The sequence below is a fragment of the Pristiophorus japonicus genome, chromosome 2 (genome assembly GCF_044704955.1).
Source record: "Pristiophorus japonicus isolate sPriJap1 chromosome 2, sPriJap1.hap1, whole genome shotgun sequence".
NCBI lineage: Eukaryota > Metazoa > Chordata > Chondrichthyes > Pristiophoridae > Pristiophorus > Pristiophorus japonicus.
Window position 1 is genome coordinate 252,773,373 of NC_091978.1, and position 13,653 is coordinate 252,787,025.

Genomic DNA, 13,653 nt, shown 5'->3' on the forward strand with positions numbered 1-13,653 from the left:
TGAAAAGTGCATTTATAGCAGTTGAAAATAATTATTGATAGTGATGGGGCCTATGCTTACATAAGAACATAAGAATTAGGAACAGGAGTAGGCCATCTAGCCCCTCGAGCCATTCAACAAGATCATGGCTGATCTGCACCATTATTCGTAACTGCTCCCAAACTGGTTTCTGAAAGGATCAATCTAAGACATGGCAGAGTAAGGCATAGACGGAGACAGAGGAGGCGAGCGTATAGCCAACAAAGATACAAAGAAATGCAATCTTATCTCAACTTGTCTGAAAACGCCTGTCTAAGGAAGCTGCGCTTTCGGAAGGAGATCATCGATGAAATTTGCCATCAAGGGGGATCTTCAGCCTTCCAGCACTATCAGAACTGCACTGTCCATTGAGGTGAAGGTTACTGCAGCCCTAGCCTTCTATGCTTCGGGATCTTTTCAGGCTTCAACTGGCGACATCTGTCCTATCTCTCAGCACGCCACACACTGTTGTATTCGGCAGGTGACTGAAGACCTTTATGCTCGCAGGATGGACTTTATAAGCTTTCCTCTGACAGGGAGGCACAGACCGGGAGGGCTTTGGGTTTCTCCAGAATAGCAGACTTCCCCAAGGTGCAGGGAGCAATAGGCTGCAGGCATATCGCCTTGAAAGCCCCCTTAAAGAACACGAAGGTGTTTCGTAACAGAAAGGAATTCCACTCACTAAATGTGCAGCTTGTTGTCGACCACAAACAAATAATCATGACAGTAAATGCTACATTTCCTGGCAGCATCCATGATGCGTGCATCCTACGTGAGAGTGCTATCCCTGACCTGTTTGTCAATCAGCCAGAAGGTCACAGTTGGATGCTGGGGGATAAGGGATATGGCCTTGCCAGTTGGCTGATGACCCCACTGCGTAATCCCATCACTGAAGCAGAGAAATGTTACAATGAAAGCCACATAGTGACACGCAACATCGTCAAAGACAATTGGAGTCCTAAAGCAGCGCTTCAGATGGCTGAACCATTCTAGTGGCAGCCTACAGTACCACCCTGATCAGGTCGCTGAGTTTATTGTGGTGTGTTGCATGCTGCATAACCTAGCTATAAGGAGAAGACAACTAATGCCTGATGGGGCTGCAGGTCCACCTCCAGAAGGAAGGGAGACGGAAGAGCCAGCCGGCGAGGAGCAAGAGGAGGAGGAGGAGGAGGAACAGGAGGCTGGTGAGGACTTCGGGGAGGACCAGCCTGGCGATGTAGCCATGGTTCTACCACCCCCAGGCCCACAGAAGAACGGTACCCCTTGGGAGTTACCTGGCCGCAAAGCTGTTTTTTTTTTTAATTCGTAGCCAATCGTTCCAATTCTTTGTCAAATCACAAACGCCAGAGGTCACCTTGCACACATCAACGATCACTCTGTGCCAATGCTCTTAGCCAAAAGGCCTAGAGCCACTGCACCGTTCCTGGAAGTACTGCAATACCAGGTTCGTGCCATGGAGGTGGATGGGTCAGGCCCCCCACACACCTCCGTGGAGGTGGATGGGTCAAGCCACCCCACCCACCTCCTATTTCCAAAAAGCATAGGAGAACCACCTTCCTGATCCAGGGAGAACCACTTTGGGGTCATGGTTACTCCCCTGTCAGGTCAGTTACGCATGATCTTAGCCAAAAGGCCGAGAAGCGATAGCAAAGCTGTTGCGTCAGCAACTGATAAAGGAACGCTTTGCATGAACTTACATTGGGGATCGTCACATTTACATTTAGATTAACAATTATGTTTTTACAAAAGTTGCATTTGCGTTATGTTTTAGCCTTGCCTGCATTGGCCTGTCCTTTGTAGTGCAGCATTTGCATTAATGCTTAACTTAAGTAATGTTATTGCAAGAGAATAAAGATGTTAAATTATTCAAAATGCCTAAGTTAATTAACCTCATCAGCGAATGAACAACGATTGTTAAAATCATTAACAAAATTTATTGCAAACGGAATTCTTTTCAAACATCCTCCTCCCCACCCAACCCACCCACCCCCAACTATGAACAAACATTTTATACAATATAACATACAATGAACAATTATCTCTCTGTCTCTGCCTTCCTCCACTCTCTCTATCCTATCTCTCTCTCTCTGCCCCTCCCTGTGCCTTCTGCGCATGTGTGGATGACCCCTGACCTCCTACACATGCCCAGAAGCCCGTTGCTAGGGAAGCTTTTTGACTTCCTCTTTGGGTTGACGAACGCGACTTCACCGAAAATCATATCACCCCATTCCACATCGCCGGCCTAAGGCCAAGTGGAAAATTGCACAAAAATAAATGGGTCTTGTACCGGCGATCAGTAAGGCTGAAATGTCCTACATCGCTGGAACAAGGCCCATTTTTTGGGGCGATTGCCCTCTAGTGGAAAGTCTAACCCTGGGTATTTCCATTAATGAGAATCCAGTTGCATTGCAGTACGCAATCCTAGAATTAGTAGAATTGCTAACCCCTTTTATGTCTCTGTTATGTTCAGTCACACTTTTATAGGCTGATGCACAATTTGTATCGAGAGGTTGGGTCCTTCGGGCTCAATTTTGCACAAAGCTGGTTTTTGGCATATTGCCAGAGTTAAGCCCATATTTCTAGGCCAGAACTACTCCAAAAGTAAATGTGCCAAGTTTCCCCACTGCATTTTTCAAAATTGGCGCCACGCAGCCTGTCCAGCAGCCTTGGGAGGTGGAGTCTAGTGTCTGCGCCGAAAAAATGATGTCGGCCTTCTGCGCATGCTCGAAAAAAAAGGACGTTTTTGACATGAGTATTATGCATACACAGTACAGCTTCCGGTCTGCAATCTGCCATTTTTAAAGAGCCAGTTGTGTGTGTGAGAACATTGAGTGCTGTGTAAGAACTTTAATTATAATTGGAAAAATCGGAGCTGCGATACAAGATGCAACGCGGCGCTAGGACCAAGAATTTATTACAGGATGAAGTGGAGCACTAGTTACTGTGATTGAGGGCAGATGGCAGGTGCTGGACACCAGCAGAGGTCACACATAAGTTCCACCCAAAGAAATGAAGAAACACTGAACACAGTCTCCATCACTCAGATGCAGGTACGAACACCTGTCTCGATATACCCGACATGGGTGAGGCCTCCTGCCTATCACCCTACAGGCTCTGAGGTTCCTTATGCGATGCCGTTGAATCAGTTGTCTCCTCCACCACACCATGATGCCAAAGGCTTGCAACAAGGTATGGCATTGTCAGTATTGCCCCCATGCTTAAATTTTACCTTTGCTAGAAGCTCAAAATGGCAGGCAGGCAGGGCAAGGTTATTTGTTCTCTCTCCCCACAGGTCGGTATGGACCACACCCAGGCCTGAACAGGTGCAGTGATCGGGAACACTGCACCCCCCTGGGCTACATTTGATACATAGTTCGCTCTTGTGATGCCTTCTGATTGCCTTCCACAGAACCCACACCCACCCGGGCTTGATTTGATGGGTAGTGCAGGCTTCTGATCCCTTCCGATCGCCTTCCACAGCCCCCCATCTCCCTCCCTCCCGCCCCCCCCCCCCCGCTTTTGTGCCAAGCCCCCCCCCCCGCTTTTGTGCCAAGCCCCTGTGTCCGGGCACGGGACCAATTCTGCTGACCGATGCTCTGACCCTCGAGCGCTGTTTGCAGATGTTCTGTGGTGGCATGTCAACTGAAAGAATATGAAAAGTTACAGAATTCCATCAAACTTCCATTTACTGCGTTATAAGGTTAAAAAAACATAATCTCTTTTATGTATACTTAAGTCTTCTTGACTCCCTCCAAAATTCTGTGTTATTTTTCTGTGCCAATTTTTCAATGTGCGCTGCTTTTTCTTAATTCACCAGAAGGTTTTTCGGGACTGGTCAGATGCGCCGTCCTAGGAGACATTTTTTGGGGGCAAACTTCCATAATTGACACAAACTAGCTCAGACATCGGGTTACGCAAAAAAAACCTAACCTAAAAAAATCGTAACTAACTCCGTTACGCTGGTGCAGATTCCTTGGGGAAGCTTTAATTTTTTAACTGACACCAAAAAAATGGGGCAAATCACCAGGGAAAATTGAGCTCTTAGTCTTGGCTGTGGTGGTTTCTGAGAAACCCTTTTCTTTTCACTCCACATAGTGGCACTGACTGGACTGGTAAATTGGCACTGGTAGCTAATAGACATTAGCCAAGTGCTAAACTTGCATTGCAATGCCATTCTGGTGGCGTTCGTCCAGGCATCGTTGCAGCAAGAACAGGCTGCTCTGAAAGCAAGACTGTCATTTCAGAAAGCAGTGCAGTCTCTTAAAGAGGAACTACCTACTGAAATGAAAAAAAAATCGTAAAAATAGGCAATTTTTAGCCCTTACAGCTCACTAAGGGAATATGTAAGGGTGATGAGTTGATTTATTGATGTCACATTGGATGGATAGATATAAAAAGTTGGATTGGAAAGTTTGCTTTGTGATGGCTTGTATTTCAGCATTGTGGCTAATAGGACGCTGTGATGGTCAGTAACAGAGGGAAGCGAAAGTGTGGGACAAATGTTGAAAAGGGAATTGGGATTGTGATCACTGGTACTGCAGGCGGATGATTCCATCCCAGATATCCTGGCCAGAAAGGGGCTGTCTGGATTGCATCCTTTCTTCTGCTTCTTTCTCTTCTGCATCATCATCTTCTCTCTGTCAGTGGATGCTGTAAATCTGAAATGACAGCATAAAATGCTGGACATACTCAGTAGGTCAGGCAGCATCTCGACCTGAGATGTGCACTCTGTTTCTCTCTCTCTCTGGATGCTGCCTGACATGCTGTGTATTTCCAACATTTTCTGTCTTCTCAGATGCCTTTCTTTGCCATCTGAGGCCTTGTAACCATTGAGCAGCATTCCCTGCACACGTTAAAAAAAACTTTTAACATGTATTGCACCAAGCCACTATTTCAGTAAAATTTTAAAAAAATCATGTCCGAAAGTTTAAATGCAAACTTAGTTGAAAGATGTGTGTTTCCCTTTAAGAAGTGCAGACAGTGCTCTGTCAGTCTGCTGAACACTCGCTTTTCAGAGTGAGCTTAGAACCAAGCGCTGAGGTTGAAGTTTGCAGAGCATGACTTTAAGTCGATGTGCACATCACGCTCTCTTCATTTACATCTCCTATCGGCAGCACTAAAGCCCTCAGCAAAATGGCGGCCGCTGAGTCCCGTGCCAGAGAAGGGCACTACACTGGTGGCTTCCATTTTTCGCCATGATTCCAGCACTAACTGGTGGCGCTAAGGTAGGGAATTTCTAGGCCTATATTTCTTGAAAACTGAAGGCCAAGATATTTGGGGTTACAGCTGCGCAGAAACAGCCCTCCGCTCCTAGTAACCCTAGTTTTCAATTTGCAGCAAGGGTGCTGGAAAGAGCTACATATCAGTGAGGGGGTGTGTTTATTTCCCAGCCTCAAACAACAACAACAGCTTGTACTTTAACAGCGCCTTTAACGTAGTAAAATGTCCCAAGGCGCTTCACAGGAGTGTTTTAAGACCAAACAAATAAATTTGACACCGATCCACATAAGAAGAGTGGAAATAGAAGTGAATGGCTCGGGTCCGAAGCGGCAGCCAAAATGCACACGCAACTGGACACAGGGAAAAGCTCAAGTTACATAGGCCTGATTATGTAGCAAACACTGAGAAGGTGACATCCTTGATTGAGTTGAAACGTTTTGTTTTAAAATTAAATATCGGTCTGCATTTTTTCAAAGATAACATTACTAAGGTCTCATCCTGTTCTGTTTGACAGCCTAGCTATACTTTAGCCACACTAATACAGTTTAGACATTTAGTATTTCCTTAATTTTGGCAGGTGTTATTCTATACATACTACTGGTTGGTTACCCTCCTTTCTGGGATGAAGATCAGCACAGGCTGTACCAGCAGATCAAGGCTGGTGCTTATGATGTGAGTAAATTGAATACCTCCTGCTAACTCTTTCAAGTACTTGAAAATGTTCAATGAATGCATGTAGATTTTTTTATTATTTACCTCTGCTTGCCTCATATGTAATGTGTTATTTATCACTCAAAATGCTTTTTAAATTTAAAAAGATACACATTGCATTTGTAGGTGCCACCTACATTCGAATTTTCTTTTTCTTTGTTTTTTTCCCTATCCCCAATGTACAAAACCAAATACTACAGCCAGCAATCTTTTTGGCTTGCACCTAACCCGGTGCATTGATCAATCAACACACTGTTCTATTGAATATATCCAAATTCAAACTTGCAGTGCTCATGTTGCCTTTGAATCCTGGCACGATCTCATTTGGAGTAATGTTGTGATAACTGAGAAAGTGTAAATTGTCATTATTGATTAGACTTTTAAGCTGTTCAAGAAATAAAACTGTTTACTTTGATATGCAGATTTTTTTAAATCTCTTGAAATCTAGCATTCCTAGAAGTAGAAGGGAGAAAAGAAAAACAACAAAGGCTTTCATCTTAAAGCTGGATTATATTGATGAACATTCAACTAATTAGATTCAATCTGTTCTTTGATTCCAGTCTCCAAAAGAGGTGGATTGATCTTATGTAAGGTTAATTCTCATAGTGAAGCTTCACACAAACCTGGAGACATTTTATGTCCAGTTATGTCCAGTTAACGAATGAGCATTTTCTCTGCTTCACCCTTCTATTGGCAAAGATGATCCCCTTGTGCAAACTGTGGGGCATGCACAGTGCAGCCTGTGGAACAGCAATGAATGAAAGACCGTAACTTCAGGATTTCTCTATTAGGCTGCGCATACGCTAAATCCCATCATCGGGACCACAAATTCTGTGTTTCTGTTACAGAATTGCCTTACTAAAGCAATTCTGTAGTATCCTGGGTTCAGGACAGTGAAGTGGAATCTGCCTTCTTTACTTTGAGAGCCATTTCTACATCCTGGTGGCAACAAACCAGTGTGCATGCAATTCACAACTTTATTTTCTGGCTGCTGGACTTCCTCTGATTGGTGGGGAAAACTATATCATTAGCCAGTACAGATGGTTGAATTATGTTCCACATCTGCAGCCTTTAACACGGTTGACCACATCAGCCTCCTCCAATGCCTCTCCTCTGTCGTCCAGCTGGGTGGGACTACCTCACTACCACCTCTCTCAACCTTTCTACTGTCTCTAATTTGTCACATTGTTTGGATGAGTATTGGATGAGCAGAGATTTCTTTCTTTCAACTAAATATTTGGAAGCCCAAAGCCATTGTTTTTGGTCCGCACCAGAAACTCTGTTCCCTAGCCACTGACTCCATCCTTCTCTCTAGCAACGATCTAAGGCTGAACCAGACTGTTCGCAACCTTGGTGTTGTATTTAACCACATATTCACTCCATCACCAAGACCACCTAATTCTACCTCTGTAATATTGCCCAACTCCATCCCTGCCTCAGCTCATTTACTGCTGAAACCCACATCTATGCCTTTGTTACCTCCCGACTTGACTATTTCAACACTCTACTGGCCGGTTTCCCATCTTCACCCTCCATAAACTTGAGTTCAATCCAATTCTCTGCTGCCTATATCCTAACTTGCACCAAATCCCATTCACCCATCACACCTGTGCTCGCTGATCCACATTGGCTTCCGGTCCAGCAGTGCCTGAATGTTAAAATTACAATCCTTGCTTTCAAATCCCTCCATAGCTTTGCCCCACTTCCATCTCTATCTCTGTAACCTTCTCCAGCCCTACAACCCTCCGAGATCTTTGCGCTCCTTCAATTCTGGCCTCTTGCGCATCCCCAATTTTAATCACTCCACCATTGCCGGCTGTGCCTTCAGCTGCCTATGCCATCAGGTCTAGAATTTCGATGGGACGGTCTCCACCTGAGCTGGGATGGAGGAGAGACTGGATCGACTGGGCCTGTATTCACTGAAGGATAAGAGGGGATCTCATAGAAACGTATAAAATTCTGACGAGACTGGACAGGTTAGATGCAGGAAGAATGTTCCCGATGTTGGGAAAGTCCAGAACCAGGGGACATAGTCTAAGGATAAGGGGTAAGCCATTTAGGACTGAGATGAGGAGAAACTTCTTCACTCAGAGTTGTTAACCAGTGGAATTCCCTACCGCAGAGAGTTGTTGATGCCAGTTCATTGGATATTTTCAAGAGAGAGTTAAATATGGCCCTTACGGCTAAAGGGATCAAGGAGTATGGAGAGAAAGCAGGAAAGGGATACTGAGGTGAATGATCAGCCATGATCTTATCAAATGGTGGTGCAGGCTCGAAGGGCCAAATGGCCTACTCCTGAACCTATTTTCTATGTTTCCATGGGACGCGTGTCCTAGCAGAAAGGGTAAATAGGGAGGTGGCAAAAGCTTTAAACTAGAAAGATGGGGGGAGAGATCTACAAGAAACGTACCCAGCCTAAATTTAAACAACACAGGAAAAGAGTCTAAAAAGATGGTTAAACATAAATTGAGAGGAAATCCTATTAAAAATGAGTTAAACTGTCTGTACAGCAATGTACACAGTGTCCATAATAAAACCGAGGAGCTGGAGGCAATCATGCGTTGCAAGGAATCAGACACGTTGAGATTACTGAGACATGGCTAAAGAAAAATCAGGACTGGGAATTAAAGATTGAAAGCTGTAACACATTTAGAAAAGATAAAGAGGGAAACAGGGGAGGTGGAGTAGCTGTACTTATTAGGGATAACATATGGCAGTAGAAAAAAGTGATGCAGCTATCAGCAAGACAAAACTAGAATCCATATGGATAGAGATAAAAGATAATAAAGGATCAATCACACTGATAGGTATCGTCTACAGACCACAAAATAGTGGAAGGAAGGTGGAGGAAGAAATATGCAGACAAATTAGGGAAATTTGAGTAAAAAATGTAGAATAATAATCATGGGGGATTTAAACTATCCTGATATTAATTGGATAGAAGAGGTAGGTAAAGTCGATAAGACAATGTGTATTGCATTTCTTTCTAAACCAATAAGAAAAAAGCTCAACAAGGGAGGATTCGCTATTAGATCGAGTAGTGGGGAATGAACCAGAGCAGATAAGAGAAGTAAAAGTAGGGAAACATCAAGGCAATAGCGACCATAATATAATACGCTTTAAGATGATAATTGAGAAGGACATAAGTATGATGAAAATCAGGGTAATAGATTGGCAAAAAGCTGATTTTGAAGGGCTGAGAATGAAACGTGAAAATAAAATGGGCAACAGTATTGGTAAAAAACACAGGAAAAGAAAGCATAGGAAATAATAAAGTAAGGGAGGACATTGATGGCAAGGGAAACGTTCAAAACGGTGTTCAACAGAGTGCAGGAAAGAACAAACTAAACACTAATGAGATTCCAGGGATGAATAAAGCCTTAAGGGAACAATTAAGGATAAGGAAAGAGGCATACATTAAGAACATACACAGCAGGGGAGCGCATGATAAGGGAGAATACAAAAAGATTAGCACAGAAGACCAAAAAACAAAAGCAAAGAGGAACTATGAAATTAATTTATCAAGGAACATAAAGCAAAATAGTAAAATATTTTACAGGCACATCAATTTAAAAAAAAAAAGGAAGGTTGGAATAGGAATAGAACCATTAAGAGATAAACAGGATAATACCACAGGTAATGATCGAGAGATGGCAGAAATATTAAATAATTATTTTGCGCTGTTCCAGCTCTACCACAAGACCATTCTTTACTACTCCTTCAAAGCTGAGGACACCCACATAGTACAGAGATGTATTGAAGCTATGCTTGAAGCCTCCGTATTATAGCATCTGTGGGTCCCGTCACCAGGAGAGATCCTTATTTCCTCGGCCCTCAGTGGGTGTGCGAGGGAACCATCGCGATTCACTTCGAACAAATTTTTTCTCTCAGTCGAAGGCAATTCTTAAAGGAATATGTACTCATCCCGCCCAATTCGCAATCACTCACGTCCAGCATTTGCCAATGTTTCTTCCAATTTCAACACATAATTAAACAAGAGCTATAGATGCTCAGTCTTTGAGTATATTCAAGACAGAGCATTGGATTTTTGGATATTAAGGGAATCAAGGGATATGGGGTGAGTGCAGGAAAGTGGAGTTGAGGTAGAAGATCAGCCATGATCTCATTGAATAGCGGACCAAGCTCAAGGGGCCGAATGGTCTACTCCTGCTCCTAATACTTATGTTCTTATGCTTCAGTATTTACCAAGGAGGTAGAACAGGTGGACATGACATTGCATGACTTACGAGTAATAAGATATGTACATTTAAAATAAAAAGAGGAGATACATTAAGTAAACTAATCAAACTCAAAGAGGATAAAACCCCTGGTCCAGATGGATTGCATCCACGCATTTTAAAAGAAGCTTGGGAAGAGATAGCAGAGGCCTTACTGCACATATTTAATAATTCATTAGAAAAAGGTGTAGTGCCAGTGGAGTGGTGGATAGCTAATGTAATACCTATATTTAAGAAGGGGGATAGAACATGTCCAGGGAATTATAGACCAGTCAGCTTAACATTGGTGGTTGGAAAAATAATGGAATCCCTACTAAAGGGGAAAATCGAAGAACATAAGAACATCAGAAATAGGAGCAGGAGAAGGCAATTTGGCTCCTTGAACCTGCTCTGCCATTCAATAAGATCATGGCTGATCTGATCATGGACTCAGCTCCACTTCCCTGCCCACTCCCCATAACCCTTACTCCCTTATCGCTCAAAAATCTGTTTATCTCCGTCTTAAATATATTTAATGTCCCAGCCTCCACAGCTCTCTGGGGCAGAGAATTCCATAGATTTACAACCCTCTGAGAGAAGAAATTCCTCCTCATCATGGTTTTAAATGGGCGGCCCCTTATTCTAAGACTATGTCCCATAGTTTTAGTTTCTCCTATGAATGGAAAATCCTCTCTGTATCCACCTTGTCGAGCTCCCTCATTATCTTAAAAGTTTCAATAAGATCACCTCTCATTCTTCTGAACTCCAATGAGTAGAGGCCCAGCCTACTCAACCGATCTTCATAAGTCAACCCCCTCATCTCCGGAATCAACCTAGTGAACCTTCTCTGAACAGCCTCCAATGCAAGTATATCCTTCATTAAATACAGAGACTAAAACTGTATGCAGTACTCCAGGTGTGGCCTCACCAATACCCTGTACAGTACCAGGATTTCTCTGCTTTCATACTCTATCCCCCTTGCAATAAAGGCCAGCATTCCATTTGCCTTCCTGATTACTTGCTGCACCTGCATACTAACTTTTTGTGTTTCATGCACAAGGACCCCAGGTCTCTCTCTACTGCAACACTTTGCATTTTTTCTCCATTTAAATTATAATTTGCTTTTCTATTATTTCTGCCAAAGTGGATAACCTCACATTTTCCCACATTATAATCTATCTGCCAATTTTTTGCCCATTCACTTAGCCTGTCTATATCCCTTTGCAGATTTTTTGTGTTCTCACAATTTGCTTTCCCACCCATTTTTGTATCATCAGCAAACTTGGCTACATTACCCTCGGTCCCTTCATCCAAGTCATTAATATAGATTGTAAATAGTTGAGGACCCAGCACCGATCCCTGCAGCACCCCACTAGTCACTGTTTGCCAACCGGAAAATGACCCATTTATCCCCACTATCGATTCTCTGTTAGTTAGCCAATCCTCTACCCATGCTAATATATTACCCCCAACCCGTGAGCTTTTATCCTGTGCAGTTATGTAACACCTTATCGAATGCCTTCTGGAAATCTAAATACACCACATCCACTGTTTCTCCCTTATCCACCCTGCTCGTTAGAAACATCTAGAAAGCAAAAATATAATAACGAATAGTCAGCATGGATTTCAAAAGGGAAAGCCTAACTTGACCAACCTCATTGAATTTTTTGAAGAGGTAACAGAGAGAATAGACAATGGTAAAGCAGTAGATGTAATTTATCTAGATTTTCAAAAGGCCTTCAATAAGGTACCCCATAATAGACTGATGAACAAGGTCAGAGAATGTGGAGTCAAGGGACAAGTAGCAGAATGGATAGCTAGCTGGCTTCAAGACAGAAAGCCAAAAGTAGGGGTAAAAAGGTAGCTATTTACAGTGGCAGAAGGTGGGTAGTGGTGTTCCACAAGGATCAGTGCTGGGACCATTGTTGTTCACGATTTATATTAACGATTTAGACTTTGGAATCAAAAACACAATTTCTAAATTTGTGGATGACACCAAATTGGGAGCAATAGTCAATACTGAGGAGGACTGCGACAGATTACAGGAGGACATTAATAAACTTGCAGAATGGGCATATAATTGGCAAATGAAGTTCAACACAGATAAATGTGAGGTATTACATTTTGGTAGGAATAAAGGGGAGGTCAGTTGTTACTTGGAGGGTAAGAGTCTAGGTGGTTAGAGGAACAAAGGGATCTTCGAGTACAAATATGCAAATCACTAAAGGTTGTGACACAGGCTAGCAAGACCATAAAAAAAGCAAACCAAGCACTAGGGTTTATTTCTAGAGGTATATTGTTTTGGAGAAATCTTCCTTTTTCTCGAGCGGACCCACTGAAAGAGGATCGACGCCCGATTGATGACAGACTCCAGAGATAGGTTCGAAACCATCTTTATTCAAGCATATGCAGGGGAAGAACCCTTGTTGATCGCTCCCAAGAGGGACTTCATTGATCCACAAATCAACAATGTTTATATAGTATTATTTGGCAATCTTACAATATTTCATATGCAACTGTCAGGCATCCTGTCTATATTTCCAGACAGCTTATTTCCTACTATCCTTGGAGATTTTATTAGTAGGTGTTGTCAACTCCCTTGAGTTCTGTCTTTCGTTCTCTTATCAGCCAAAACTGTTCCTTTCCCATGAGCTCAGCTGCTTCTACAATTTTGCTGTTTATTATTTTTAACCCTTACAATCCCTCCTTATGGCCCTTGGCTATACACAAGCAGGGCATACCGTTGAGATTTGTTAAAGAACACCCTCCGTTTTTCCTTGACCAGTGGCCATATAGCCTGGAATACTATCACGTGTCTCTCCAAACCTCAAACAGTGCGCCCCTTGTCCGTCCTCTGCTCATAAAAGTCCTCCCACCCCAAGGTTGACCTAGCCTTAATTGCCCTTACTAGCAGTCATTTTCTTATTGCAGCACATTGTGCTATATTTCTTGTGTTTGCAATCAGTAATTGAATCACGATAAGTACGAGATATTATCTTTATCCAAGGATGAATTTGAATGTTTGATCCCCAGTTCCATAGGTCATCCCATGATGTGGTGACCTTAATGTCCTCGATATCCTTCCGAATGTCCTGATTGTTCTGCCTGAGAGTATAGTAGACTCTCTGACTCTTGGCAACTGTTTCTCGCAGTTTGACAAGGTGTTCTGGTAACGGGGGCACCTCGTATCCAAACATGTTCACGTACTTGGTGAGCTCCTCCTTTATGTCTCCAGACACCTGTATCAATGTTGACTCTCTTTGATTTATTTCTACCAATTCCTCCTTTTCAATTCTCATGGGTATTTCCGGAACAAAGCAGAATGTAGCAGTGGGGATCTGGCATTCCTGTTGATTGTACTTAAAGGATTTCTGATTAGTCGTTATACAGTATTCTTTGTTGCTTACATACGCCACATGTGACTTTCCCCATTGTGCGCCCACGGTTTCCATGGTACAATTTACCTGCGTATTAGTAATATTAAATC

General features: G+C 43.0%; 1 protein-coding gene and 1 pseudogene across 4 annotated transcripts in view; one reads left to right on the forward strand and one right to left on the reverse strand.

The window, feature by feature from the left end:
• LOC139245448 (calcium/calmodulin-dependent protein kinase type II subunit delta) overlaps positions 1–13,653 on the forward strand; it is a 539,947-nt gene that overhangs the window by 380,990 nt on the left and 145,304 nt on the right. For all 4 annotated transcript variants that reach the window (XM_070871166.1, XM_070871168.1, XM_070871167.1 and 1 more), the window contains exon 9: positions 5,816–5,910. In XM_070871166.1, the coding sequence (XP_070727267.1) occupies positions 5,816–5,910 (95 nt within the window). The remainder of the gene's footprint in view (positions 1–5,815; positions 5,911–13,653) is intronic.
• On the reverse strand, positions 1,426–1,663 carry LOC139251851 (U2 spliceosomal RNA; annotated as a pseudogene).